Source organism: Carcharhinus amblyrhynchos, chromosome 1 (assembly GCF_965287045.1).
Source record: "Carcharhinus amblyrhynchos chromosome 1, sCarAmb.v2.hapA, whole genome shotgun sequence".
In the NCBI taxonomy this organism is placed as follows: domain Eukaryota; kingdom Metazoa; phylum Chordata; class Chondrichthyes; order Carcharhiniformes; family Carcharhinidae; genus Carcharhinus; species Carcharhinus amblyrhynchos.
Genome location: NC_137324.1, coordinates 120467175 through 120493899, shown reverse-complemented (window position 1 = coordinate 120493899; position 26725 = coordinate 120467175). Strand labels below are relative to the sequence as shown.

General features: G+C 41.9%; 1 protein-coding gene across 1 annotated transcript in view; it reads right to left on the bottom strand.

Annotated features, from left to right (window-relative positions):
* Window positions 1–26725, bottom strand: part of LOC145350180 (5'-3' DNA helicase ZGRF1-like) — a 94835-nt gene that overhangs the window by 5927 nt on the left and 62183 nt on the right. Inside the window, exons 22-26 of the mRNA XM_080199230.1 lie at window positions 24328–24451; window positions 22227–22403; window positions 21281–21415; window positions 16316–16580; window positions 11061–11218 (exon numbers count right to left, since the gene is read on the bottom strand). Coding sequence (XP_080055356.1) covers window positions 11061–11218; window positions 16316–16580; window positions 21281–21415; window positions 22227–22403; window positions 24328–24451 — 859 coding nt within the window. The remainder of the gene's footprint in view (window positions 1–11060; window positions 11219–16315; window positions 16581–21280; window positions 21416–22226; window positions 22404–24327; window positions 24452–26725) is intronic.

Genomic DNA, 26725 nt, shown 5'->3' with positions numbered 1-26725 from the left:
AAAGGCAGATCGTGCCTGACGAGCCTGGTTGAGTTTTTTGAAGGAGTGACTAAACATGTTGACGAATGAAGAGCAGTAGATGTGGTTCATATGGTCTTCAGCTAGGCATTCGATAAGGTCCCTCATGCAAGGCTTATTGAGAAAGTGAGGGGGCATGGGATCCAAGGGGACGTTGCTTTATGGATCCAGAACTGGCTTGCCCACAGAAGACAGAGAGTGGTTGTAGATGCGTCTTTTTCTGCACGGAGATTGGTCACCAGTGGAGTCCCCCAGGGATCTTTTCTGGGACCCTTGCTGTTTGTGATTTTTATAAATGACCTGGATGAGGAAGTGGAAGAATGGATTGGTAAGTTTACCAATGACACAAAGGTTGGAGGTGTTGTAGATAGTTTGGAGGGATGTCAGAAGTTGCAGCATGACATAGATAGAATGCAAGACTGGGCAGAGAAATGGCAGATGGACTTCAACCTGGGTAAATGTGTGGTGGTTCATTTTGGCAGGTCAAACCGGATGAAGGAATATAATATTAAGGGTAAGACTCTTAGCAGTGTGGAAGATCAGAAGGATCTTGGGGTCCGGGTTCATAGAACTCTCAAATCGGCTTCGCAGGTAGAGGATGTGGTTAAGGAGGCATATGGTGTACTGGCCTTCATCAGTTGAGGAATTGAGTTTAGGAGTCGGGAGATAATGCTGCAACTGTATAAGATCCTGGTCAGATCCCACTTGGAGTACTGTGCTCAGTTCTAGTCGCCTCATTACAGGAAGGATGTGGAAGCCATTGAAAGGGTGCAGAGGAGATTTACAAGAATGTTGCCTGGATTGGGTGGCATGCCTTATGAGGATAGGTTGAGAGAGCTCGGTCTTTTCGCTTTGGAGAGATGAAGGATGAGAGGTGACCTGATAGAGATGTGTACGATGTTTAGAGGTATTGATCAGGTGGATTCTCAGAGGCTTTTTCCCAGGGCTGAAATGGCTGCCACAAGAGGTTTAGGGTGCTGGGGAGTAGGTACAGAGGAGATGTCATAGAACATAGAACATAGAACATAGAACATTACAGCGCAGAACAGGCCCTTCGGCCCACGATGTTGCGCCGACCAGTTACAAAAACAATGACCCACTAGCCTATACCAATCCCTTTTCGTCCATAAACCTATCCAGAGATCTCTTAAACGCCCCCAAACTAGACGCATCTACAACTGCAGCAGGCAGGGCATTCCAATCCCTCACCACCCGCTGGGTAAAGAACCTACCCCTGACATCCGTCCTGTAGCTACCCCCCCTTAATTTAAAGTCATGCCCCCTCGTGCTAGCTTTCTCCATCCGAGGAAAAAGGCTATCACTATCCACCCTATCTAAACCCCTAATCATCTTATATGTTTCAATAAGATCCCCTCTTAGCCGCCTTCTTCCCAACGAAAACAACCCTAGATCCCTCAGTCTCTCCTCATAGGACCTCCCCACCATACCAGGCAACATCCTAGTAAACCTCCTCTGCACCCTCTCCAACGCCTCCACATCCTTCTTGTAATGCGGGGACCAGAACTGCACACAGTACTCCAAGTGCGGCCGCACTAGAGTAGTGTACAGTTGCAACATTACACTGCGACTCCTAAATTCAATCCCCCTACCAATAAACGCCAAGACACCGTACGCCTTCTTGACAACCTTATCTACTTGATTCCCAACTTTCAGGGATCTATGTACACACACACCTAGATCCCTCTGTTCATCCACACTATTCAAAGTCCTCCCGTTAGCCCTATACTCGACACATCTGTTGCTCCTACCAAAGTGAATTACCTCACACTTCTCCGCATTAAATTCCATCCGCCACCTCTCGGCCCAGCTCTGCAACCTATCTAAGTCTCCCTGCAGACTATGACACCCTTCCTCACAATCTACCACACCTCCAACTTTGGTGTCATCAGCAAATTTACTAATCCACCCAACTATACCCTCATCCAGATCATTAATAAAAATTACAAACAACAGTGGCCCCAAAACAGATCCCTGAGGCACACCACTCGTAACTGCACTCCATGATGAATATTTACCATCCACCACCACCCTCTGTCTCCTATCTGATAGCCAATTCCTGATCCAACTTCCTAGATTACCCACAATCCCATACATCTGCATTTTCTGCAGAAGCCTACCATGGTGAACCTTATCGAACGCCTTACTAAAATCCATGTATACCACGTCAACTGCCTTACCCCCATCCACCTCTTTGGTCACCTTCTCAAAAAACTCAATAAGGTTAGTAAGGCACGACCTACCTGCTACAAAACCATGCTGACTATTTCTAATCAATTCATTACACTCCAAATAACTATAAATCCTATCCCTAATAATTTTTTCTAAAACCTTGCCCACAACAGAAGTAAGACTCACCGGTCTATAATTCCCGGCAAAGTCTCTGTTCCCCTTCTTAAACAATGGGACAACATTCGCTATCCTCCAATCCTCCGGGACTACACCAGAGACCAATGACGACCTGAAGATCTGAGCCAGAGGCTCTGCAATCACCTCTCTAGCCTCCCAGAGAATCCTAGGGTAGATCCCATCCGGACCAGGGGACTTATCTATTTTCAGCCCCTCAAGAATTTCCAGCACATCCTCTTTATCAACCGTAATACTTTCTATTTTACACCCCTGCAACCCAATGTCCTCCTCAGCTATATTCATGTCCCCCTGCGTGAACACCGAAGAGAAATATTGGTTCAATACTTCTCCAATCTCCTCCGGTTCCACACACAACTTCCCCCTGCTGTCTGTAACTGGCCCTAATCTTGCCCTGACCAACCTTCTGTTCTTGACATACTTATAGAACGCCTTAGGATTCTCCTTAATCCTATCAGCCAAAGTCTTCTCATGTCCTCTTTTAGCCCTTCTCAACTCACTCTTCAACTCCCTCCTAGCCAATCTAAAGCTTTCTAGTGCACTATCTGAGCCCTCCAATCTCATCCGAACATAAGCCTCCTTTTTCTTTTTAACCATCGACTCAACTCTTTTAGTGCACCACGGTTCCCTAGCCCTACCAAATCCACCATGCCTGACAGGGACATACCTATCAAGGACTCGCAGTAGCTGCTCCTTGAAAAAATTCCACATTTCAGATGTTCCCAGTCCCTGCAATCCCCTAATCCAATCCATGCTTCCTAATTCACTCCTGATAGCCTCATAATCGCCCTTACCCCAGCTAAAATTGCTGACCCGAGGTTCACGCCTATCTCTTCCCATCACTAAGGTGAACGTAACCGAATTGTGGTCACTATCACCAAAATGCACACCAACTTCCAAGTCTAGCACCTGGTCTGGCTCATTTCCCAGCACCAAATCCAATATAGCCTCACCTCTAGTTGGCCTGTCTACATACTGAGACAAAAAACCTTCCTGCACGCTTTGTACAAACACTGACCCCTCAAGCGAGCTAGAACTATAGCAACTCCAATCAATATTCGTAAAGTTAAAGTCCCCCATAACAATTACCCTATTACTTTCACTCCTAACCAGGATTGTCTCCGCAATCCTTTCCTCAGGGGTAAGTTTTTCACTCAGAGGGTGGCGAGTGCGTGGAATCGGCTGCCTGCAGTGGTGGTGGAGGCAGATTCGATAGGGTCTTTTAAGAGACTTCTGGATGAGTACATGGGACTTAGTAGGATTGAGGGTTACAGATAAGCCTAGTAGGTAGAGATGTTCGGTGCAACTTGTGGGCCGAAGGGCCTGTTTGTGCTGTAGTTTTTCTCTGTTTTATTTGGCCCCCTCCAATTTTCAGACATCTCACCTCCGACTATCGATGATTCAAATATCTCTGCTAGGGGATCTGCAATTTCCTCCCTAGCCTCCCACAATGTCCTGGGATACATTTCATCAGGTCCCAGGGATTGATCTACCTTGATGCACTTTAAGACTTCCAGCACCTTTTTCTGTGTAATATGCACACTCCTCAAGACATCACTAATTATTTTCCCAAGTTCCCTAACATCCATGCTTTTCTTAACAGTAAATACTGATGAGAAATATTCATTTAGGATCTCACCCATCCCTTGTGGATCCACACATAGATGACTTTGTTGATCCTTAAGAGGCCCTACTCTCTCCCTTGTTACTCTTTTGCCCTTTATGTATTTGTAGAAGCTCTTTGGATTCTGCAATCTTATGTTCCATTTTTGTCTCCTGATTTCTTTCTTCACTCTACTCCTGCACCTATATTCTTCAAGGGATTCACTTGATCCCAGCTGCCTATGCATGTCATGTGCCTCCTTTTTGACTAGGGTTTCAATGTCCCGAGTCATCCATGTCCCCTACTTCTGCTAGCCTTGCCCTTCACTAAGAGGAATGTGCTTATCCCAAACCCTGGTTAACACACTTTTGAAAGCCTCCCACTTACCAGTTGACCCTTTGCCTTCCCACAGACTCACCCAATTAATTTTTGAAAATTCCTGCCTGATACTATCAAAATTGGTTTTGCCCCAATTTAGAATTTTAATTTTTAGGTCAGACCTATCATTCTCCTTAGCTATCTTAAAACTAATAGAATTATGGTCACTGGTCCCAAAGTGATCCCTCACTAACAGTTCTGTCACCTGCCCTTTCTTATTTCTCAAGGGGTCATCAAGTTTTGCCCCCTGTCTGGCTGGGCCATCCACATACTGAATGAGAACTTCCTCCTGAATACACTCAACAAATTTCTCTCCATCCAACCCTCTAGTACAATGGCTGCCCCAGTCAAGGTTGGGAAAGTTAAAATCTTCAACTATCACCACCCTATTTTTCTTGGAGCTTTCTGTAATCTCCTTGCATATTTCCTCAGTTTCCTGCCGACTATTTGAGGGCCCATAGTACAACCCAATCAAAGTGATCTCCTCCTTCTTATTTCTCAGTTCTAACCATATAGACTCAGTGGCCGAACCCTCGGATATATCCCCTCTCAGTATGGCCATGATGTTTTCCCTAATCAAAAATGCAAGTCCCCCTCCTCTCTTACTTCCTATTCTATCTTTGCTATAGCATCTGTACCTGGAACATTGAGCTGCCAGTCCTGTCCCTCCCTTAGCCATGTTTCAGTAATTGCTATAATATCCCAGTCCCACGTACCCATCCACGCCCTGAGTTCATCTGCCTTGCCTGTCAGGACTCTTGTGTTGAAATAAATTTAAATCAAGTTAAATTTTAATCAAGTTGAGCAGCCACAATGAATGTAATTTTAGATTCATCTGACATAACGGCTTGCACAAATAGTTTACTGCACTGAATTTAAATCTGCACTCCTCTGGAACTCTTACTGCAAAAGGTAGTTGTACTGTCCTTGTAATTAAAAAGTGCATTAATATATAAACAGAAAAGGCTAGAAATAATTAACAGGGCAGGCAGCATCTGTGGAGTGAAAGAGTTTACAGGCTGAATCTTAAATTAAAAGAAACCGATAACTTGGTTCAGAGTCTGAAAAACATGTTCCACAGAATCACCGAATTGTTATGGCACAGAATTTGATTTAATTTATCATCACATGTACTAGGATACAGTGAAAAGTATTGTTTCTCGCACGCTGTACAGGCAAAACATACTATTCATAGAATACGTAGGGAGAAGGAAAGGATAGGGTGCAGAATACAACATTACAATTACAGGCAGAGTGTAGAGAAAGTTGTTCTTGAATCTGTTGGCATGTGATCTCAGACTTTTGTATCTTTTTCCCAATGTTGGAAAGTGAAAGAGAGTATGTCCGAGACGTGTGGGGTCCTTGATTATGCTGGCTGCATTCCAGAAGCAGGAGGAGGCCATTTGGCCCATCATGTCTGCACTGGCTTTCCAAATTAACATCATAGCTTAGTGCCATTACACTGCCTTTGTCCTGTAACTGGATGTCGGACAGGATTCCAATCACTGACATACGTAGTTAAAACTCCACTGTGTGTTGGGGAATTCTGGATTGTGGATTCTCTACAACTTTCTGACTAACCAATTCCCTGCAGATCAGGTAGGTAAAAAAGAACTTCCTCCAGCGTTTCAAGTCTGTGATTCTATTGTCAGAGCTGGTGAATGTGCAAGCGTATCAGGGTTTAAACAAGTTCAAGTGCAGGAAAAGTGGTGAGTTCGGATGAAACATCTAAAAAAGTTCTGTGACAGGGCGGAAAGCAGTAATGACTAAATTAACTGCAGAATCATTATCAGCATCTGCTGTGCATTATCACTATTTTACCACAGTGAATGGAAGACAATCACAGTATAACAATAGTGCAAATTTTACCAAATATAACTGTCAAGGCAGATGGATAAAGAAGCAGTAGCTGCAACAACATGCCCCATTTTATAGACAAATATTTCTTTCAATAAAATGTGCTGGATAATCCAGTAATACAGGAATCTGATAAATTTCAAATTTTACCAACTCCTGAGGCAACATTTTAATATAGACTGTATAAGACAAATAATGAATAAAAAACACGATCTTGATTAGAAAAGTGGTGGCAGTCAATTTTCCACCTCAGTTGTTTGCCAATAAGTACACATGGGATGAAAAAGTGGATGGATATCTCTAACCAGCATATTCTTATCACTGTCCACTGTACCAGGCACATGCTTCGTTGTAATACTGAAATTGAGAGGTAGAAACATAATTTTAACTTGAATCCTATTTCCCAATATCATGTAAGCACATAGCAGAGTGATCTTCATGCCCATGTAGAACAGGCACAAAGCAACGGTCGGCTATATGGGGAAATGTATTTAAACAGTACAGTAAGAAGGCTCAGTTAACAGTTTTCAGGCTATTTTGCTGCTTCTTTTTTCTGCCGCCCCTTAGATTTTCACTGGTCTCTTTCGATACAATGCCATTAATGAGCTACAATGGTTTGTCTAGTAGAAAATCTCTTACATTCCAGGTTTCAGGAGTAGAAAGATAACATAAGGGGAAACGGGGAGATCAGGCTGCACCCAGAAGTGTCCTGTGCCCATGCATTGATTGCCTTACATCCTTGAACAAAGACAGAAGAATACATACATTCTATTGACAGGGGTTTAAGGCATATGTAGTCTCTAATTCTCAAGCCCAAGGAAGGCTGACAGAAAACATGATGGTACAAGTATGATATCTGAATGACCATCTAACTTTAGTTCTGGATGGTTCCTTTAAAGTCTTACAGCCAAAGTACATGGTTTAACTGGTTCCATGTGGAAGAAGGTATTCGATGATGATCAACAACCAGCATATTCTGATTGGTGACATTTTGGTCGGTGCAGTCAATCATAACTGCAGTTTCCAGCATAATTCTTTCATGTGACATGGGCATTGGTGGTTGATCACCATTTATTACCCATCCCTAATTGCTTTTGAGAAGGTGTTGGTGAGCTGACTTCTTGATACGCTGCAATCCACTTGCTGTGGGTTGAACCACAATGCTTTCATGAAGGGAATTCCAGGATTGCAGTGCTGACTTCACAACATTTGGATCAGCAAATACCAACTCATTTGTCATCTGGTGCAAGGGCACCTGCAACTTACATGTAGCATAGGGCTGGTGCAGTGAGTGACAGTAAAGACCAACTGCAGGTTCAAAGCTGCCTTCCTCAGTATGGAAATGGTACCTAGAGGGGCAAGAAAAGGTAATCTTCTTGTATCCACCTTCACTGCAGCAGCCATCAAAAAGAGGGTTTAGCATTCAGACATCTGCTGACAGAACTCTCTGCCTAAAAAGTTGGTAGACACAGAAACTCAACACATTTTTAACAAACTTGAATGTCAACCTGCAAGAGCCGTGACTTGCAGGGTTACAGGCCAAATGCAGGAAGGTAGGATTAGACTGGATACTTCATCGTCTATTGGCATGGACTAAAGGGCTGAATGACCTCCCTGTACATGGTTTAACTCTTCTATGATTTTGTGAACTTCCTACTATTGCCTCATATGGCTCAGTGTCAAATTTTGTTTAATAACTGTAATGACTCAGGAAGCCTGGCTGAAAAGGAACATAGTTTATTACAGAATACAAAGTAAAACCACTACCACAGTGTATAGATGCTAGTCCTTGCCTAGGACTACTATTTAGCTGGTCCAGTCCTGGGCCTGTCTTATAAAAGGCTCAGGTTTTGAGTTCCAGCAATGCAGGCCGCAGTTAGCAAGGGTACTCATAGTTAGTGAGCTCCACAGGGAGATTAATATCCCAGGAATCTCATGGGGGTTATCAGAATAACATTCTTATGAAACACCGTAGGGTCATTCTATAATGTTACGGAGTACGGATTTTTAATCAAACACAGAGATCATCTTACCCACTTCATAGTGCACCACATTTTACCTCTTTTTACTGAGTAGTCCAAAGTTCTTATTTTTGTTTTCTTAAATGCAACATGCCAATCAACTTCTGGTATAGAGGCAGTTCTTGACAATGTTCAAGGTACAACAAAGCACTTATGATATTTAAAAATTGACACCATGTTTCTAATTTACAATGTCAGTTTCAACTTTATGATGCCATGCCGGCCCACCTTATGATTGATAAAGTTGAATAACTTTGAATGAGGCTGGGAAACTTGTGAAATTTCTTGCTGAAACGTCGGACCCCTAAATCCTTTCACTCATCTGGCCGTAACTCTGGGCCAGGTGGTTGCACAATAAGAAGTCTCACAACACCAGGTTAAAGTCCAACAGGTTTATTTGATAGCAAATGCCACTAGCTTTTGCGGCTTTTCCCCTTCGTCAGGTGAGTAGGGAGTTCAGAGCATGGTTGCTGTGGCCCACTAGCAGCATGCTGCCTGGCCGAGGTAAAGCTAGAAACTGCTTTCGAGAAACAGGAAATGAGGCTGCAATTTACTAGCAAAATTCCTGCTTTGCCCACTGGCCGATCTCCCACTGATTATAATGGGATCTTTTGCAGTTGTGGCATGAAACCTCTTGCTCCGCCAGCAATGGAGAACAGTCACTGTGACCCACTGGCAGAGGTCTGAATGAATTGGGGCAAATGTTTAAAACCCAAGGGAAATTAGGTCACAATTTGCCTACAAAAATGCTGCCAAAACCCAATGACCAAACCAATCCCTCATTTTTAACATTGTTCCTGTGGGGAAATCAGTTCCAATTTATGACATGGTTTTCAAGAAGCAGTTGTATTATAAATCCAAACACTGCCTGTACTTGTTGTGAATGGAAACTTTTACAGATGCACTATAGAAAGCATTCTTTCTGGTTGTATCATACCTTGGTATGGCTCCTGCTCTGCCCAAGATCTCAAGGAACTGCAAACGGTCGTGAATATAGCCCAATCCATCATGCAAACCAACCTCCCATCCATTGACTCTGTCTACACTTCCCGCTGCCTTGGCAAAGCAGCCAGCATAACTAAGGACCCTACACACTCCGGACATTTTCTCTTCCACCTTCTTCAGTCAAGAAAAAGATACAAAAGTCTGAGGTCATGTACGAACCGACTCAAGAACAGCTTCTTCCTAGCTGCTGTCAGACTTTTGAATGGGCTTACCGTGCATTAAGTTGATCTTTCTCTACACCTTAGCTACGACTGTAACACTACATTCTGCACTCTCTCATTTCCTTCTCTATGAATGGTATGCTTTGTCTGCGTAGCGTGCAAGAAACAATACTTTTCACTGTATGTTAATACATGTGACAATAATAAATTAAAACTCCTAAGTTCCACTTCAAAAGTTACACAAAAAAAGAAAATGTCAAACAGATACTTTCTTAAATAGTCTAACTGCTTCTTCTTTTCTCTCAAAGCATTTCAAAATGGGGCAGAAGCAAATATTCCTGTACAATTGGTTGGTATTTTGTATTGCAAAACTGGATGGATACTCGATGACTTTTGATAGCTTGCAGCGCCACAATCAGGAATGTAGTGAAACTGCAGCTCTTTCTATCAACCAAATCCGTGCACCTAATCTCACGCACAGCCTTCTTTAATGTAAAGTACCTTCATCCAAGTCATCGATATAGATTGATAGTGGCACTTCACTAATCACAGCTTGCTAACCCAAAGAAGATCAATTTATCCTGACCCTGCTTTTTGTTAGATATACAAGAAGACATGGATAGCTTTATCCATGCTGATGTGTTATCCCAGGCGATGATCATCGAACCGGTGGACATTGTGTTGTGAACTGGAGCTTATGAAAGATTGAGGCAGGCAAGATAAACTTCCCACTTTACCTACAGTTCAAAGGCACATGAATGCTGAGGCAGGTTGGTTAGAGGGCTAGCAATAATAATTATAATAATTATTGATAATAATGATACAGTTCTCTGCTACATTTTCCCAGTTGTATTAAAGGCTGTTAGGGACTCTAGCCCTCATCTCTCAAGCTTCACCCACTCCCAATTCTACCTCGATGCCATCTCCACATTCCTTCCATGGCTCTCCTGCATTTTCCATGCCCACTTATCTGGTATGTACTACAGAACCAATGAGCCATTTATAACAATGTTAAGTATTAAAATGCACTTAAAAAATACCCATCAAAAATCTGTTTGGAAAAACTGCTTTTCTTACAACCTTATAAAAGTGTCAATCAGACAGATATAAAATTATCAATGACAAAAACTTTTAAGTAGGTAAATTGTCCAAATAAACATTCATATATTGAAAAATAATCAAAGAAAAAAACTTACTGTAAGCTCATAAATATATCAGTCAATCAAAGAAAACACTTTACTTCCATTTGTGAAAACAGACCTCTGCTGTGCTATGTCATGAGTCTTGGAGTTCAGCCAAACTTTCATAATTAAACTGTGAACTGTATCAATAGAAACAGATAGCCAGACACCTGTTTGTCCAGGTTGCCCACTGAGAAAATTTGCTAGTGCCGGGAAATTGGCCTCACTTGCTATTTTTAAAGGCCTCCAGAGTCAGCAAAACTGCACAAAAATTGGGCCCATATTCTCAGCAGGATCTCACACCTCACTGTTATAACCTTATACAGTAATTCTAGTGCAGAATTGGGCAAATAACTTGAATTCTTTAAGCAACACAGAATCACAATGAAGAGCTTCGGAAGGGTGTTCAGTCAATCAGGAAAACATAATGACAGAATATTAAAATTCTTACTTTGTTAACCTCTTCAGGGAGAATAGACTTGCTTCTGGGCTTCAGTTTCTTTTGTCCCGATTGGCTTTTCTCTGCCAACTTCTGGTCACTGTAATATTTTATGATCTTTTCCAGTTCTGGCTCACATTGGTATGCATGCTGCAAGCCATTTTCTCTCACTGGGAACAAATACATATTTCACTAATATCAGTTACATGTCTGTACAGACTAGACGGATTTCTTTCTTTGAAAATATTGCTTTGATTCAAGAGCTTGTAAAATTTACTGCATTTTATTCAATAACAAGAAATGATTACAGATATTTTCTTTGAAGAACTATCACACCATTTACAAAGATTTGTTTTCACTTTGATACAGAACTTTGATTAAGAATGTAACAAGATCTGGACAACATCCAGGTTTGGGCTGATAAGTGGCAAGTAACATTCGCGCCACACAAATGTCAGGCAATGACCATCGCCAATAAGAGACACTCTAAGCAACCGCCCCTTGACATTCAATGGTGTTACCATCACTGAATCCCCCACTATTGACATCCTTGGGGCTACCATTGACCAGAAACTCAACTGGACTCGCCACATAAACATGGTGGCTACAAGAGCAGATCAGAGGCTAGGAATACAGCAATAAATAACTCATCTCCTGATTCCCCAGAGTCTGTCCACCAACTACAAGGCACAAGTAAGGAGGTTGATGGAATATTCTCCACTTGCCAGGGTGGGTGCAGCTCCAACAACACTCAAGAAATTTGACATCATCCAGGACAAAGAGCCTGCTTGATTGGCACCACATACACAAACATCCATTTCCTCTACCACTGACCTCAGTAATAGCAATGTGTATTATCTACAAAATGCACTGCAGCAATTCAGCAAAGATCTTTGGACAGCGCCTTCCAAACTCACAGCCACTTCATCTAGAAGGACAAGGGCAGCAGATACATGGGAACTCCACCATCTCCACCAGTTGAGGCAGTCAACAGGGATCTTGGGTTCATGTCACACTATCTGTAACCCCCATGACTTGCCTGGGCTTGCAAAATCTCACTAACTGTACCTGGCTGGAGACAATACACACCTGTGCTTAACCCTCTCTTCACTCACGTTGTCTGTACCTTCAATTCTTGATTACCTGCAAAGACTCACATTCCAACCATTATTTTGTAAATTGAGTTTGTGTCCTTATATACCCTGTTTGTGAACAGAACTCCCACTTACCTGACTAAGGAGCAGCGCTCTGAAAGCTAGTGGTTTCTGCTACCAAATAAACCTGTTAGACTTTAACCTGGTGTTGTGAGACTTCTTACTGTGTTTACCCCAGTCCAATGCCGGCATCTCCACATCTTTATTCAAGAAGGCAGCTCACCGCCATCTTCTCAAGGGCAACTATGGATGGGCAATAAATGCTGGCTAGACAGTGATACTCATGTCCCACAAGTGAATAAAAAATGATTTGTACACCTTAAGCTACAGCCTGTGTGATTGACTATGAACGTAAGCAGCAACACATTTTACAAATAAATCTTATGCTACGCGCCCAGAAAAAGGCAAAACAAAAATAATTATCACATAATACTACTGATGGACTCCAACTTGCTAATGCTACAATGGTGAGATAATGTAATCATGTCAGTGCTGCATTGGAAATATGCATACATTATAATAGGACAACAGTCAATTTGAATATTTTAGTGGCTGTGACAACAGGGCTAAAAACTGTCAAACAAAATAGACAAGGGGGTCCTGAAATTCCTTGAGAGTTCTGGTGGTCCCCAACTATAACTTCAGTAGACACTGATTGAATCCGTAAGAGAAACGCATGAACAGCTGAAAAAGATTCTCCCTACTGAGGGTGGAATTCTCCCATTCCCCTGCTGGCTGGTTCAATGGTGGGTGTCAAGGGGAGAATTCAGCAGGAGGCCCAGAAATTGGTTTTACGCTGGCATGAATTTCCCATGGGATCTTCTACTTGTGGCCACGGTGGCAGATCCAGAAATCCACTGGTGGTCAGTGAGAAACTGATTTGATTCCCGTTAATGGGGTGCAGATGAAGGCCTAACAGGAATCTTCCCCACACATTAGATTCTCTGGGATGTGACAATGATCCAGAATACGCATGGCATGCAGAAATCGAGACTTACCTGAAGAATGCCTGGTGCTGCCTCCGGAGTTCAGTATGGAGGCCACCTGTGACCCTGGAACACCAGAGCAGTGGATGGAGGGAGCTTCCGACAGTTGGGTCTTCCAACTTCAGTATCATCAAGGAGGTCAATGTTCCAAACTCGGTCCACTTTTCTTCAGGAGACCCATCTCCTTTGTTCAGGAAATCCATCTTCTTACTTACGATTTCCATCTTCTCTTTTCAGGATTTCCATCTTGTTTTTTTCAGGATCTCCATCTTTCTTGAGGAGGTCCATTTTCCTTCTACAGGAAGTTAATTTTCCATCTTCAGGAGATCCATCTTCTTTCTTTAGGAGGTTCATCTTTCTTCAGAAGATCCATATTACTGCTTCAGGAAGTCCATCTTCATTCTTCAGGAGAAGCATCTTTTTCCTTCAGGATGTCCAGCTTCTTTCTTCATCTTCTTTCTTCTGGAAATCCACCTTCCTTCTTCAGGATGTCCATCTTCTTCCTTCATTAGGTTCACTTTACTTCTTCAACAATGGGACAGTGATGTTGGGCTCTTTTAAAACATAGCACCTAGATATGGCAGCTGGATGCTTGCAATCAAACCTGTCCTGTTAAACAGCGCTAAACCCCCAGATGCTTAATTAATGAGGTTGGGGCTGGAAGAATTGGCATGGCCAAGGGACCTAGTTACAGCAGGAAGTTAGAAAAACCTGTGCTGAATGTTACAACACTTCAGCAGAAAGTAAGGTTAGGTGAAGCCGAGATTGGATTTTAGAAGCCTCATGAGTTTAGATGGAAGAAAAGATTGAGGGTAATAAAAGAGACCTGTGGTTTTGAGAACTAGGAAGGATTGAGTTTAGATTAGAAAATGTTTGAAGTCTACATAACTCTCTGGGGGGAGGCTGGTTACTCAGGTGGGGGGTGCTGGGGGGGAGCAGTTCATTTGAACCATTTGAAGCTCAGAAGGAACAGAAAAGAGGTCCTTGGACAACAACAGCTTTGAAAAAATACCAGAGAGGAAGAAAAACCATGATTACGAAAGGTTGGAAACATATTTTTGAGGGAATAAGATGCAACATTGAGGCGACACTTCAGTGACTTTTGCCACTGCTGGACTAAGTACATATCCATTGCCTTCTGAAATGAGATGACCCTAGCAAGCCACTCAGTTCAAGGCCAATAAGGGATTGCAAAAAATGCTGGCGCAGCCAGTAATGCCCATGTCCCATGAATAAATATAACAAATTGTTCATCAGAAAACCAGAGAAGTGTTGTCTTTGGTTATTCAACCATTAATGAACTTCAATAAACAGTGAAAGGCTGGATGACAAAAATATTTTTACAATTTCCATTAAAGTCTTTGATGATGGGCAAAAAAAAAATTACTTAAGCTTTAAGTATTGTGCATTCAAGGAATGGACAAGAAACAGGAATGTTAGGATACAGCAACTCTACGTTTAAGTAGTAAGTTCAGGGCCAGAGGCAAAGGACTTGTGGATTGCCTCATCATTCATGGTTGGGAACTTCACTTGTTTTGTATGAACAAACTGGATGAAGGAGTTCAATGAAAGCTAGTTAAAATCATACACAACACCAAACTAGCAGAGGGTGTTTAATCTCAAAAGGCTGCTTTGGAGCTAAAAAAATGAATTCAATAAAATATGTATCAGGACGTTCAGTGGTGGATTAACCTAAGGCTTCGCAAAGTGTGGTAATGATCCCTGTTGGGAGATTTTGGGATTGCAAACTCCAAAACAGCAATGGCTGCTATGAAGCTCTGACTGAGCACTAACAACTGCGAAGTCCCTGTAAATCCTCATGTTTATTTTGACGGTGGGCATGACCGAAGTAATTGTTGTTGAGACCTGATTCCTTGCTCCAAAAAGCTAGTGAAAAGGTAAGATTTTTAAAAATCCTGCAATTTAAATGCTTTGTTCTCACAAATCTCCCCCTTCTCATTTGGAGTACTGTGCGCAGTTCTGGTCGCCTCACTATAGGAAAGATGTAGAAGCTATTGAAAGGGTACAGAGGAGATTTACAAGGATGTTGCCTGGACTGGGAGGCATGCCTTATAAAGTTAGGTTGAGGGAGCTGGGTCTCTTTTCCCTGGAGAGACGAAGGTTGAGAGGCGACCTGATAGAGGTTTATAAAATGTTGAGAGGAATGGATAGGGTGGATTCTCAGAGGCTATTTCCCCGGGTTGAAATGGTCGCTACGAGAGGACACAGATTTAAGGTGCGGGGAGGAAAGTACAGAAGTGATGTTAGGGGTAAGTTTTTCACTCAGAGGGTGGTGAGTGAGTGGAATCGGGTGCCATCAGTGGTGGTGGAGGCGAACTCGCTGGGGTCTTTTAAAAGACTTCTGGATGAGTATATGGGGTTTTATGGGATTGGGGGTTATAGATAGGTGTTGATGTGATTGGCGCAACTCGTGGGCCGAAGGGCCTGTTTGTGCTGTAGTGTTCTATGTTCTGTCTCACAAATCTCCCCCCAGCTTCTCTCTCACAAATCTCCTCCCCCTTTTCTCTCACAAATCTCACCTCCTTCTCTCTCGCAAATCTCCCACCCTTTCCTCTCGCAAATCTCCCCACCTTCTCTCTCGCAAATCTTCCCCCTTCTCTCTCGCAAATCTCTCTCCCTTTGCTATCTTTCAAAAGGTTCCTGAACCCAGACAATGGTTTGTGGACCACTGGCCCTCTGAGAAGCCATGAAGCACTAGTCAGCCTGAAGCTGTCCGATCCCATGAGAAGGTGCATGTAATGCCTCCCACTGCAACTGAACCAGCCTTGCCTGGGATGCAGGTGGCAGCTTGTTACCTGTACCATTATCCTATGCTGGTGAAAATTGTAGTGGTGGGAATCCTGGAATTGGGTAATCCCACCATTTTTAAACACCTTTAGAGTTGACCTGACTCCATGAAAACCTGGGCCATAATAGAATATAACAGGAAGGTTTTCGGACTATTTCAAAGTATCATAACAGCCAACCTATCTAACATATTTTCTCAGTTTTCAGATATTGAACAAAAGTTCTTATCTGCTCATTAGTACAAATAAGATAAAGCTTCATTACAGAATACAAGGTTTGTTTCCTAATTTCACGTACTTACTGTTCTGATACATCTTACCTTCACAGTGATGAATAACTCTTTTCCACAGTCTGTTGTTTCTAAGACAGGTCAGACTGCCTACTATTAGTAAATGTCTTTTCCCTCTGCTAAGTGCAACATTCATTCGCTTCTCAGAATCTATAAAGCCAACTTGACGAGTCCTCACACAAGACAATATAATAATCTCCTTCTCTGCTCCCTGGAAAGCATCCACCGTTGAAACCTGAACAGCTTTAATCTCGGCTGAATCACAACGTCCAGGATAGTTAAGTAATTCACATAACTGTGAGCATTCAAAAGAAAAAGAAACATTTTAAATGGGCAGTTTTTCAATGGTAAAGACATTACCGCCCACAAATTCTTGCAAAGAATACATGCTTACACGAAACAAAAACCTATAAACCAAACCAAATTACATGCAGTGTTGCAAGCAAAGAAGGTTAAGAGATGATCAAACTATCAAAGAATTCCTATTTAGCCCATCGAGTCTACACCGGCCACAACCCCACCCCTTAACGCCATATCTTTACCCTGTTAATCTCCCTGACACTAGGGTCAATTTATCATGGCCAATCCACCTAACTTGCACATCTTCGGAGTGTGGGAGGAAGCTGGAGCATCCGGAGAAACCCACACAGACATGGGAGAATGTGCAAACTCCATCCAGACAGTAATCTGAGGCCAGAATTGAACCCAGGCCCCTGGCGCTGTGAGACAGTGCTAATGACTGTGCCATTGCATCGTCCCAAATTTCTAATATTTCCTACATTTCCAATGCCAAAATATTATTACTGCTGATAACTTTTGATAGGAGAGGGGATTAAGGGTTATGGGGAGAGGGCGGGAAAGTGGAACTGAGCAGCGACAGATCAGCCATGATCTTATTGAATGGCGGGGCAGGCTCGAAGGGCTGGATGGCCTACTCCTGCTCCTATTTCTTATGTTCTTATGTTCTAAAATCAAAATGTTCAGAGAAAATAAAGTGAAAATTTTGCATATTCATTCCACTGATGCCACAAGAAATTCACAGGAGGGAATACAAAAACAATAGAACTATCACAAAACAATAATCACATCCAACAATCCCTGTAATGATGTTTAATTGTGTATGGTCTATTCAAGTGCATAAGGCCTCTAAGTTTTCCTGCATCCTCTGCCATTAAAGGGGCTGACTTAATTTGGTCTCTGTGGAAGCTTACAATTTGTTGCAAGACTGTGGAGCTCACAGCAAACATCAATCACATCTTTTGTATAAAATATCATGGTTTTGACCAGAAATAAACCTCAGGAACACAACTGAAAATTATAAAAAAAGATAATTAGGACCCTTCTAATTGCTCAATGGACAACTGCATTTCCTAGTCAGAGTCAGGGGTAGGGAGGCTAAAGCAGATAGCACCCAGAAACAGGCAGAGGGATCATGATGAGTGATTACCTGTGCTCGTTCAATGTAATGCAGATAGAACGGCAACTTCATACTTGATGGTTATGGTTTCCCATGTATTCAACTATTGGCTGCATGCATCAGCAGGGAGTAGAAAATCGTAACTTGCTAATACTACTTCAAACCAACCTGCACCTCTTAAAGGGAAAATGCAATGTAGATCGAGAAGTTATTGGGAATCCTCTGTGAGCTGCATCTGACCTTGGAAGGACAGCAAAATGATTGAATGTGAAAGAGAATAGGCAGCCTAGGTTTCCGACGTTCCATTAAAGGTCTTGGTGGAGGTGTAGGAAAGGGGCAGAGGTGTGCTGTATCACCCAAACAGATTGCACCACATTCACTGACGTACTTCCCTCCCACTTGCAGGAAACTGTGGCACACAAGTGGAGTCAACAGGAATTAACCAGGGGAAGGAGGCATGCCCTGACATCCTCTTATCTCCACGGCAGAGATGGTATTGGCCATTATTGAAAGGTCCAGTGCTGAGGCCATAGCCACCAGCAGGGATGAATCATACAGTCATAGAGGTTTACAGCATGGAAACAGGACCTTCGACCCAACATGTCCATGCCACCCTTTTTTTTAAACCCTTAAACTAATCCCAATTGTCCACCTTTGGCCCATATCCCTCTATACCCATCGTACCCACGTAACTATCTAAATGCTTTTTAAAAGACAAAACTGTACTTGCCCCTGTTATCGGGCAACAAAACGGAAGCAGACTAAAGTTACCCTCAGAGCCTCTCCACTAAAAATCACAAAGTAACAGACACCAATCAGTAGGCAAGAGCATGCTTTTAGAATGCAAATGAGGGCTAGCACATAAGGGAAGCTGGACAGGATGGCACCTACAGGAACTAAATCTCCACCCCATCAAAATCAGCACTTTTAAAACAGTCAAATAACCCATGGAGAGACCTAAAATTAGCATAGTTAAGGAAACATTCCTGGCCCCTCAAAACCTCTTTTGAGATCAATGACACGCCTATGGTTCAAACCCCGGAAATTCTAGACTATTAAATAACCAATCAGACAAAACAATTAACACACACCTAAAACAATTTCCTCAACACTTGGAAACATTGAGACAGGATGGCTAAGGTCAAATACTGTAAATAAAGTATTAGCATTTGAATCGCATACTGCCCCAAAGTTCAGGTATAACTGTAGCCTGCTGCGAGGGACGGGCAGAGCGCTTTCGGGACAGTCCGATTGTATGTCCTGACTGTGCTTCTCCGTCGACGTAAAAGAAAATAAAGCTGTGCCGTTATTGAACTTCACCCTGAGTCCGTAGTGGTCGTTTTGCCCACTCGCGCTAACACCCCTACTCACCACCCTCTGTGTGAAAAAATTGCCCCTCTGGACACTTCTGTATCTCTTCCTTCTCACCTTAAACCTATGCCCTCTAGTTTTAGACTCCCCTACCTTTGGGAAAATACATTGACTATCTAGCTGATCCGTGCCCCTCATTATTTTATAGACCTCTATAAGTTCACCCCTCAGCCTCCTACACTCCAGAGAAAAAAGTTCCAGTCTATCCAGCCTCTCCTTATAACTCAATCCATCAAGTCCCAGTAGCATTCTAGTAAATCCTTTCTGCACTCTTTCTAGTTTAATAATATCCTTTCTGTCATAGGGTGACCAGAATTGTACACAGTATTCCAAGTGTGGCCTTACCAATGTCTTGTACAACTTAAACAAGTCATTCCAACTCCTGTATTCAATGTTCTGATCGATGAAACCAAGCATGCCGAATGCCTTCTTCACCACTCTGTCCACTGTGACTTCACTTTCAAGGAGCGATGAACATGTATCCCTAAGTCTTTGTTCTGTAACTCTCCCCAAAGCCCTACCATTAACTGAGTAAGTCCTGCCCTGATTCAATCTACCAAAATGCTTCACCTCGCATTTGTCTAAATTAAACTCTATTTGGCATTCGTCAGCCCACTGGCCCAATTGATCAAGATCCCGTTGCAATTGCAGATAACTTTCTTCACTGTCCACTATGCCACCAATCGTGGTGTCATCTACAACTTATTAACCATGCCTCCTATATTCCTATCCAAATCATTAATATAAATGACAAATAACAGTGGACCCAGCACTGATCTCTGAGGCACACCAAGGATGCCGTGATCATTGAAGATCATGGCTTCCTCAAAGCTGATCATACTAATCTTCTGATATTCAGTCTGCAAATGATGTATGCATGCACCTCTTGCTTCTTTCCTCCCTTCACCACTATATTACCGATGTGTCTTTTTCCTTTCAGACACTCAAGAAGGTAGCCCTCCAGGCACTGAAGGAAGACCAAGAAGTGAGTGATAATGAAGACACGCTGTCACTTCCTCTTCAACTCACAGCCATTAATTCAGACACTAACATTGCTCATCACTTAGAGGAAAGCATTGGGTGAGGTCTGCATGTGTGGGCAGCAGTCATAACAGGGACAACGATAGCAAGAGTTTTGGCTTGGCAACGGGTGAGCTAGCATGTGTTTTGCTGCAGAGGACACAGATGGAGACTCTGATGAGCCTATAAAAGGCAGCTAATGGGTATACACATGAAAATGCTTGGTTCTTTGGGATGACTGTTAGAAAAACTGCTTTCAAAGTCAAGGAGCATAGAGAAATCAGGCAGCAAAATGGCACACAGCTTTGCACAGAGTTGGGGCTCATCGTTTATAACATAGATCTGGTGATCAACTCCTTCAACATAATTGTGGACAAAATCATGATGCAGCATCTAATGGACGATCCCTCATCCCCCAGTAGTGAACAATCTGTTTCCACTAAAAGTCTGGGTGCTGCAGAGGAAGCTCAGACTTAAGTCATGCAAGCTCAGCTTGATGCCACAATGGCTATGGATACCACTGTTCAAAGGGGCATGCAGGAATTCACAACAGTCCAGCAATCTAGCTTCCCAACAGCTTTCTAATTTGTTGTGCGGTTGCCCCAAGATAATGGCAGTAGCTCTATGTAGTTTGATCCTGGTATTATCTCTCAGCTTGACAATTTTCTTGTTCCCAATCCTGCCACTCCACCACTGCCTTTGCTGTTGCCTACCAATCAGCCAGCCCAGACTGTTGCTGCCCATGCTGGGAATGGGCTTTAAGAGCTGGTCAAGGTCTACCTCTTCAGGCCATTTGCAGTCTCTCCACTGAAAATCCATAACTTTCCAGCAGCTAAGGGAACGTACACAGGTATTTAGTTAATATTTGTATGCAATGCGGAATTAATTCATTCTCAACTAGGCTTGGAATATTTATTTACTGTCGGCTCTTACTTTTGCATTGTGGCCAAGATATGATGGTCAGTGACATCAAGGCGAAGCTATGGCATAAGTTAATTTTGTTGAATGGCATTCATGTAAAGGTTTCTTATTATATATTTACTCTTGGTTAGAAAAATCACAGCTAAAAGATATATATCTTTTACCAATTTACTAGGAATAATGCTGCAGGAAGATTAATTAGTACCAATATAAACAGAATAATACAAATTGTAAAAGAAAAACATGAGCAAGAAAATTTTAATCACCTTGTGCATCTGAGATTTGTATAATGTTATTACTCCAATCATGGATCCTTTAATTCCACTGACTATCAGGGACTGGATAAGCTTCACAGTGAATGTTGCTTCTTCTACATTATGGCAGCTGCCATCCATGTCCAGCTAGACAGGTCAGAGCATAAATTACATTATAATGAAACTCCAAATGAGCAGAAATTTTATATATCATTGCCATTCAGCAAAATTCAACAGAACGATTGAGTTTGGAAGTTGTGTGGGGTGTAGAATATTTCCAAACTGTTATCAACTCCAGATCACAAAAAAACAACCTGTGTGGCACAACATGGCCACTACCATGAAAGCACTATTCCAAACTGAGAAGATGTAGTAATTTGCTTTGTCCTTCCCAATTGGTCAAACTCTGCTCGGTGAGAAATTTACCAAAACTTTTTTAAATATAAAAGTAAAGAGCATGTGCTGATGAACATCTTTGGTTGCCTATGCTGAAAAACAATAAAATAACAATGCCACTTCCTTAAGGAAGTAACTGCAGGTAAAGCATAGAAATCACATCTTCCTGCAGCAAATAAACATGTTCAACAACATTCAGCAAAAATCGCAGATGTAATGTTGGGACTGTCTGGATATTAACCTGCTACTGTAACAGCTCCCAGCAGAACTATGACTGTTCTCTTCTCTCTCCAGAGGTGCTGTCAGGCCTGCTGAGATCTTCCAGCATTTTGTGTTTTGTTTCAGATTCCAGCATTGGCAATATTTTACTTTTAGTTTATAGTACTTTCATTTTATTTCATTGAACTATGTAAGTATCTCCTGCTAATAACAATATCCATGATTATCAGAGCGGAAAATAAATCACCTCCATTTTCATCTGTGTAGCATAAATTTACTGAAAAAAAAAACCTTTGCTCAGTATATAAAAGCATTAAAATCGCTGTGCCCTCTGAGTATTTACCTGGTCCCGTCCTTTAACGTTATAAAAACAAAGAGTAGGCAACCAGTCCAACAGGGGATTTAGGTCTGAAGCGGAAAGTCCATCTCTAAGATTCCCATTGTAGAAGAGTTCATTTGTTATAGCACTTATTGTCGGATGGCATCTGTACTGAGTTCGAAGCATAATGGGATCGTGGCCCTGAGAGGGGGTGCAGGGGGAGAGAGAAATCCAGGATTATTAACACAAACAAAATGCATTCACACGGATGGTTCATAGTTGCTTTCAAAGTGAAGTAAAACATTTCTGTGCGACCAATGCTGTGAATAATAGTATTATTTTCAGATGTTTGAATGTTAACAAAGAGCTTTTTTTAAAAAAAAGAGATCGAGGAAGAAGTACTTAGAAAGTACAGGAAGGCAAAGCATGGACATCATTAATGCTCAACCTGTCCACCTTCTAAACAGAGTTCACATATTCCTTTTGTGCCTAATGTGCACTTGGCACAACTTGCGCACATTACAAATGCCATGTTGGGTGCAGCTGGTGCTGCTGCACAGATTCCACAAGCTGAGACAGTTGGCACAGATGGCAGACTACATCGATAAAACTGTGTGAATCCGAACGGGAGTTTGTGCAGATTGCACAGAAAACGTAATTGGGATTGCAGAGACACTTGGGACAGTTTGTACAGATGGTAACAGATGGACAACTGAAAGACTCATAACTGCACTCATAACTGGTAGGAGTGAGTTGCATCATTCAATGCATTTTGTGCAAAGAGTACAGAACTTCCTGCGAGTTATTTTACTGATTCTTCATAACTGCAAACCTGACTAACTGGAACATCTTCTTACTACAATATATTTATCAGAACATGCAGTTCATTAACCTAAGAACTCCATCAAATGAATTGCACCTTTGCACAGGTTTCATGAGTGGCTGATTTTTAAGAGGAAAAAAATCTTCACAGGTATAAACAATATGGAGGATTTGATGGTATTTGATTGGCATTGTGGTTCCTGAGTGTACTACAGGTTTTTCAGTTGATTAGTTAAAACTAAAATAAAGACCCACATTCTTCGTGGTCTTTATTTGTATTACATTTGATCTATGTAAATGTTAGTCTGCAAAACTACTTAAAAATAGAATGATCAAATATTATGGTGATCTGAATTGGGCAATTCAATTATCAAAAATACTCAATCAATATTTATAAATAACATGTTGATCAATATGAAACAGTAACCCCTGCTACCTTGCCAGCAGCCTTATGTTCACAATGAGTGAGAAACACAGCTGCACACTTCTGATCTGCTGGAGCATGATCTTACTGCACACACTTCACATGGGTACAATGACAAACACAGAAGTTTCACTATTAAATAAAAAGTAAAAGACTGCAGATACTGGTAATTTGAAATAAAGAAGTGCAGGTCAGTCAGCACATGTAAAGAGAACAGAAAGGTGAACATTTAGGGTGTTCTCATAACGTCCTAAGAACTGACTTTTCTGTTCTGTTCACACTTACCCGCTAGATCGTCAGTACAGGGCAGCACAGTGGTTAGCATTGCTGCCACACAGTGTCAGTGACCCGGGTTCAATTACAGCCTTGGGTCCCTGTCTGTGTGGAGTTTGCATGTTGTCCCCGTGCCTGTGTGGGTTTCCTCTGGATGCTCCAGTTTCCTCCTACAGTCCAAAGATGTGCGGGTCAGGTGAATTGGCCATGCTAAATTGACCCTAATGTCAGGGGGATTAGCAGGGTAAATATGTGGGATTCCGGGAATAGGTCCTGGGTGGAACTACAGTTGGTGCAGACTTGATGGGCCGAATGGCCTCCTTCTACACTGATTCCATTTGCTAGAATGCAATGATTGCATTTGCTTGTTTTTGGACATACAATGATAGTTGCCTGATCATGTGGCCTGACATAGACAGCTGGGATCGGCAAAGGCTATATTTTTGGTAAAAATAAATCATATTATTTTCTGACATGCTAGGGTTCAGAGGTTTGTTAGGGTTCAAAAGATTAAGAATGAAATATGCTCTACTGCTTCTTTAATTTGTGAATAGCTAGAGTTCACAGCTATTCCCCTTAAACATGTCATTAAAATAAATGACGTACCATCAGACACATTCTGTCAAAGAGAGTCTGTTCCAGACCAGCATCATGAACACTTTCAGAGCCTTGAATTGTAGGTTGCAATTGCTTGGGGTCGCCAACAAGGATCAACTTTTCACATCCAAACCTGCAATGAAGAGGGCTGTTGTAATTGTTCAAGATTAATGACATTGTTAATATAATTCTTCTGGATTTCTTTCTCTCCCTGTTCACCTGGGCTAATGGATTCAGGGCACTTATAGTAGGATGCCATCTGCACAAACACCTGAACTCTTCTACAATGGAAATCTTAGAGGGGACTTTGTGCTTCAGACGTGCATTAATCAAGAATATGTTGCATATTTCTAATTCAGACACCGAAGAGGTTTTGATCTCTAATATTTAGTACAGGCCAATCAGCCAAACCTTGGTGGTGGGTAAAATATTGGAAAAGATTCTAAGGGACAGTATAAATTGTCACATAGAAAGATAAGGATTGAGGACAGGCAGCATGGAAGCTTTAAGAGAAGGCTGTGTCTGATTTATTTGATTTAATTTTTTGAGGAGATAACAAAATGTCAACGAGGGTGGCACGATTGATGTAGTCGACAGGGATTTTTAAAGTTTTTATCAAAATCCCACATAGCAGACTGATCAGAAGAGTAAACATTCATGGCATCCAGGAGAAAGTGGCAAGCTGCATCAACAATTACCTTAGTGACAGGAAATAAAGAATAATGGTTGACAGCTGCTTTGTGATTGAATGTTTGCTTGCAGGAGGGTTTTGCAGGACTCAGTTCTACATCCTCTGCTTTTTGCAGCACATATGTTAGACTTAAATGTAGGGGCATGATTAAGAAGTTTGCCGATGATACAAAAATTGGCCATGTGGTTGATAGTGAGGAAAAAGAATGCAGACTGCAAGAATATACCAACGGACTGATCAGGTGGGCAGGAAAGTGGCAAATGGAGCTAAATCCCAGGAAGTGAGAAGTAATGGGAAGGGTAGAGAAGGAAAAGAATCCATACTTAATGGTAGGACACTGAGAACTATACAGGGACAGCGGGACAGAATTCACAGAAGGTAGAAGAACAAGTAGATAAGGTGGTTATGAAACATAGAGGATACCTTCCTTTATTAGCCAAGTAGGGAGGTTCTGCTAGAACTTATATATAGAAATTAGTTGGGCCACAGCTGGAATACGTCATATGGTTCTAGTCACCACATTGTGTGAGTGCACTAGAGAGGGTACCAAGGAGATCAACAAGAATTTTGTCAGAATAGAGAAGTTTAGCTATGAGGAAAGATTGAATAGGCTACCGTTGTTGTCTTTGGAGCAGAGGAGGCTACAGGGAGATCGAGTTGGCAGAAGGGCCTAGGCACAGTGAACAGGAAGGAACTATCCCCATAGTAAGAAAGGTTGAAAACCAGAAGACATAGATTTAAAGTAACGGGTAAAAAAATTAAAGCAGAGATAAAGAATAATTTTTTCACCCAGAAGGTGGTGGGAGTCTGGAACTCACTGCGTGAAAAGGTGGAAGAGGGAGAAACTCTTAAAACGTTAAAAAAAACACTTGGATAGGCATCTGAAGTGCTGTAACTACATACCAAGAGCTGAAAGGTGGGATTAGGCTGGGTGGCTCTTTTTCCGTTGGCACAATAAACCAAATAGCCTCCTTCTGTGCTGTAAGTTTCTATAATTCAGTCACTACTATAGGACAGTTTAATCACTAACTTGCCAACAAGATTGGAGAACATTCCCTCACCTAGTAAATAAACAGATCAGTATAATTTGTTGCTGAGAAGTGATTGCGTTAGTTCTAAGTCATCTGTACTTGGGGCTAAAATGTAATCACTGTAATCATTGCTGGACAATCAGGGTGTATATTTGGGAACAATGCTGGATAACTCCAACAAACTTTCAGAATTGTCCAACCTCTTAATTTTTGTATCGTGACAATAGAGGAGAATTTTGATCTGCACTAAGGATTGCATATCACAAAGGTTCAGATGTTAATGACTGCTTTCCATACTCATCATGTCTGAAATCTTGTAACACGATCTCACAATTTACATTATTTTATAAACTTCTCAAGCTTCACTTAGGGAATTTTTGACGGCATCAGAGTCTCCCAATCATGCTGCTTCTTTGTAACACACTGAATGCTTTAAGACTTATATGTCCATTTATGGTGCATGAATGGAATGGAAAATCAGTAATTACTTTCTCCACCTGGAAAGAATCATTCCCAATGCTATAGGTTTTCCATGCAATCTGGAAAATCAGCTTGTTCAATTTTTCCAGACCTAAATGTTTTCTCAAATGGAGGTAAAACATCCTTCTTGCTATCTTTATCGTTTCATTTGTGTCCCCTCCTCAGCCACTATTACTAGGGCTTCTCTGTTTTCTCTCTCACCTAG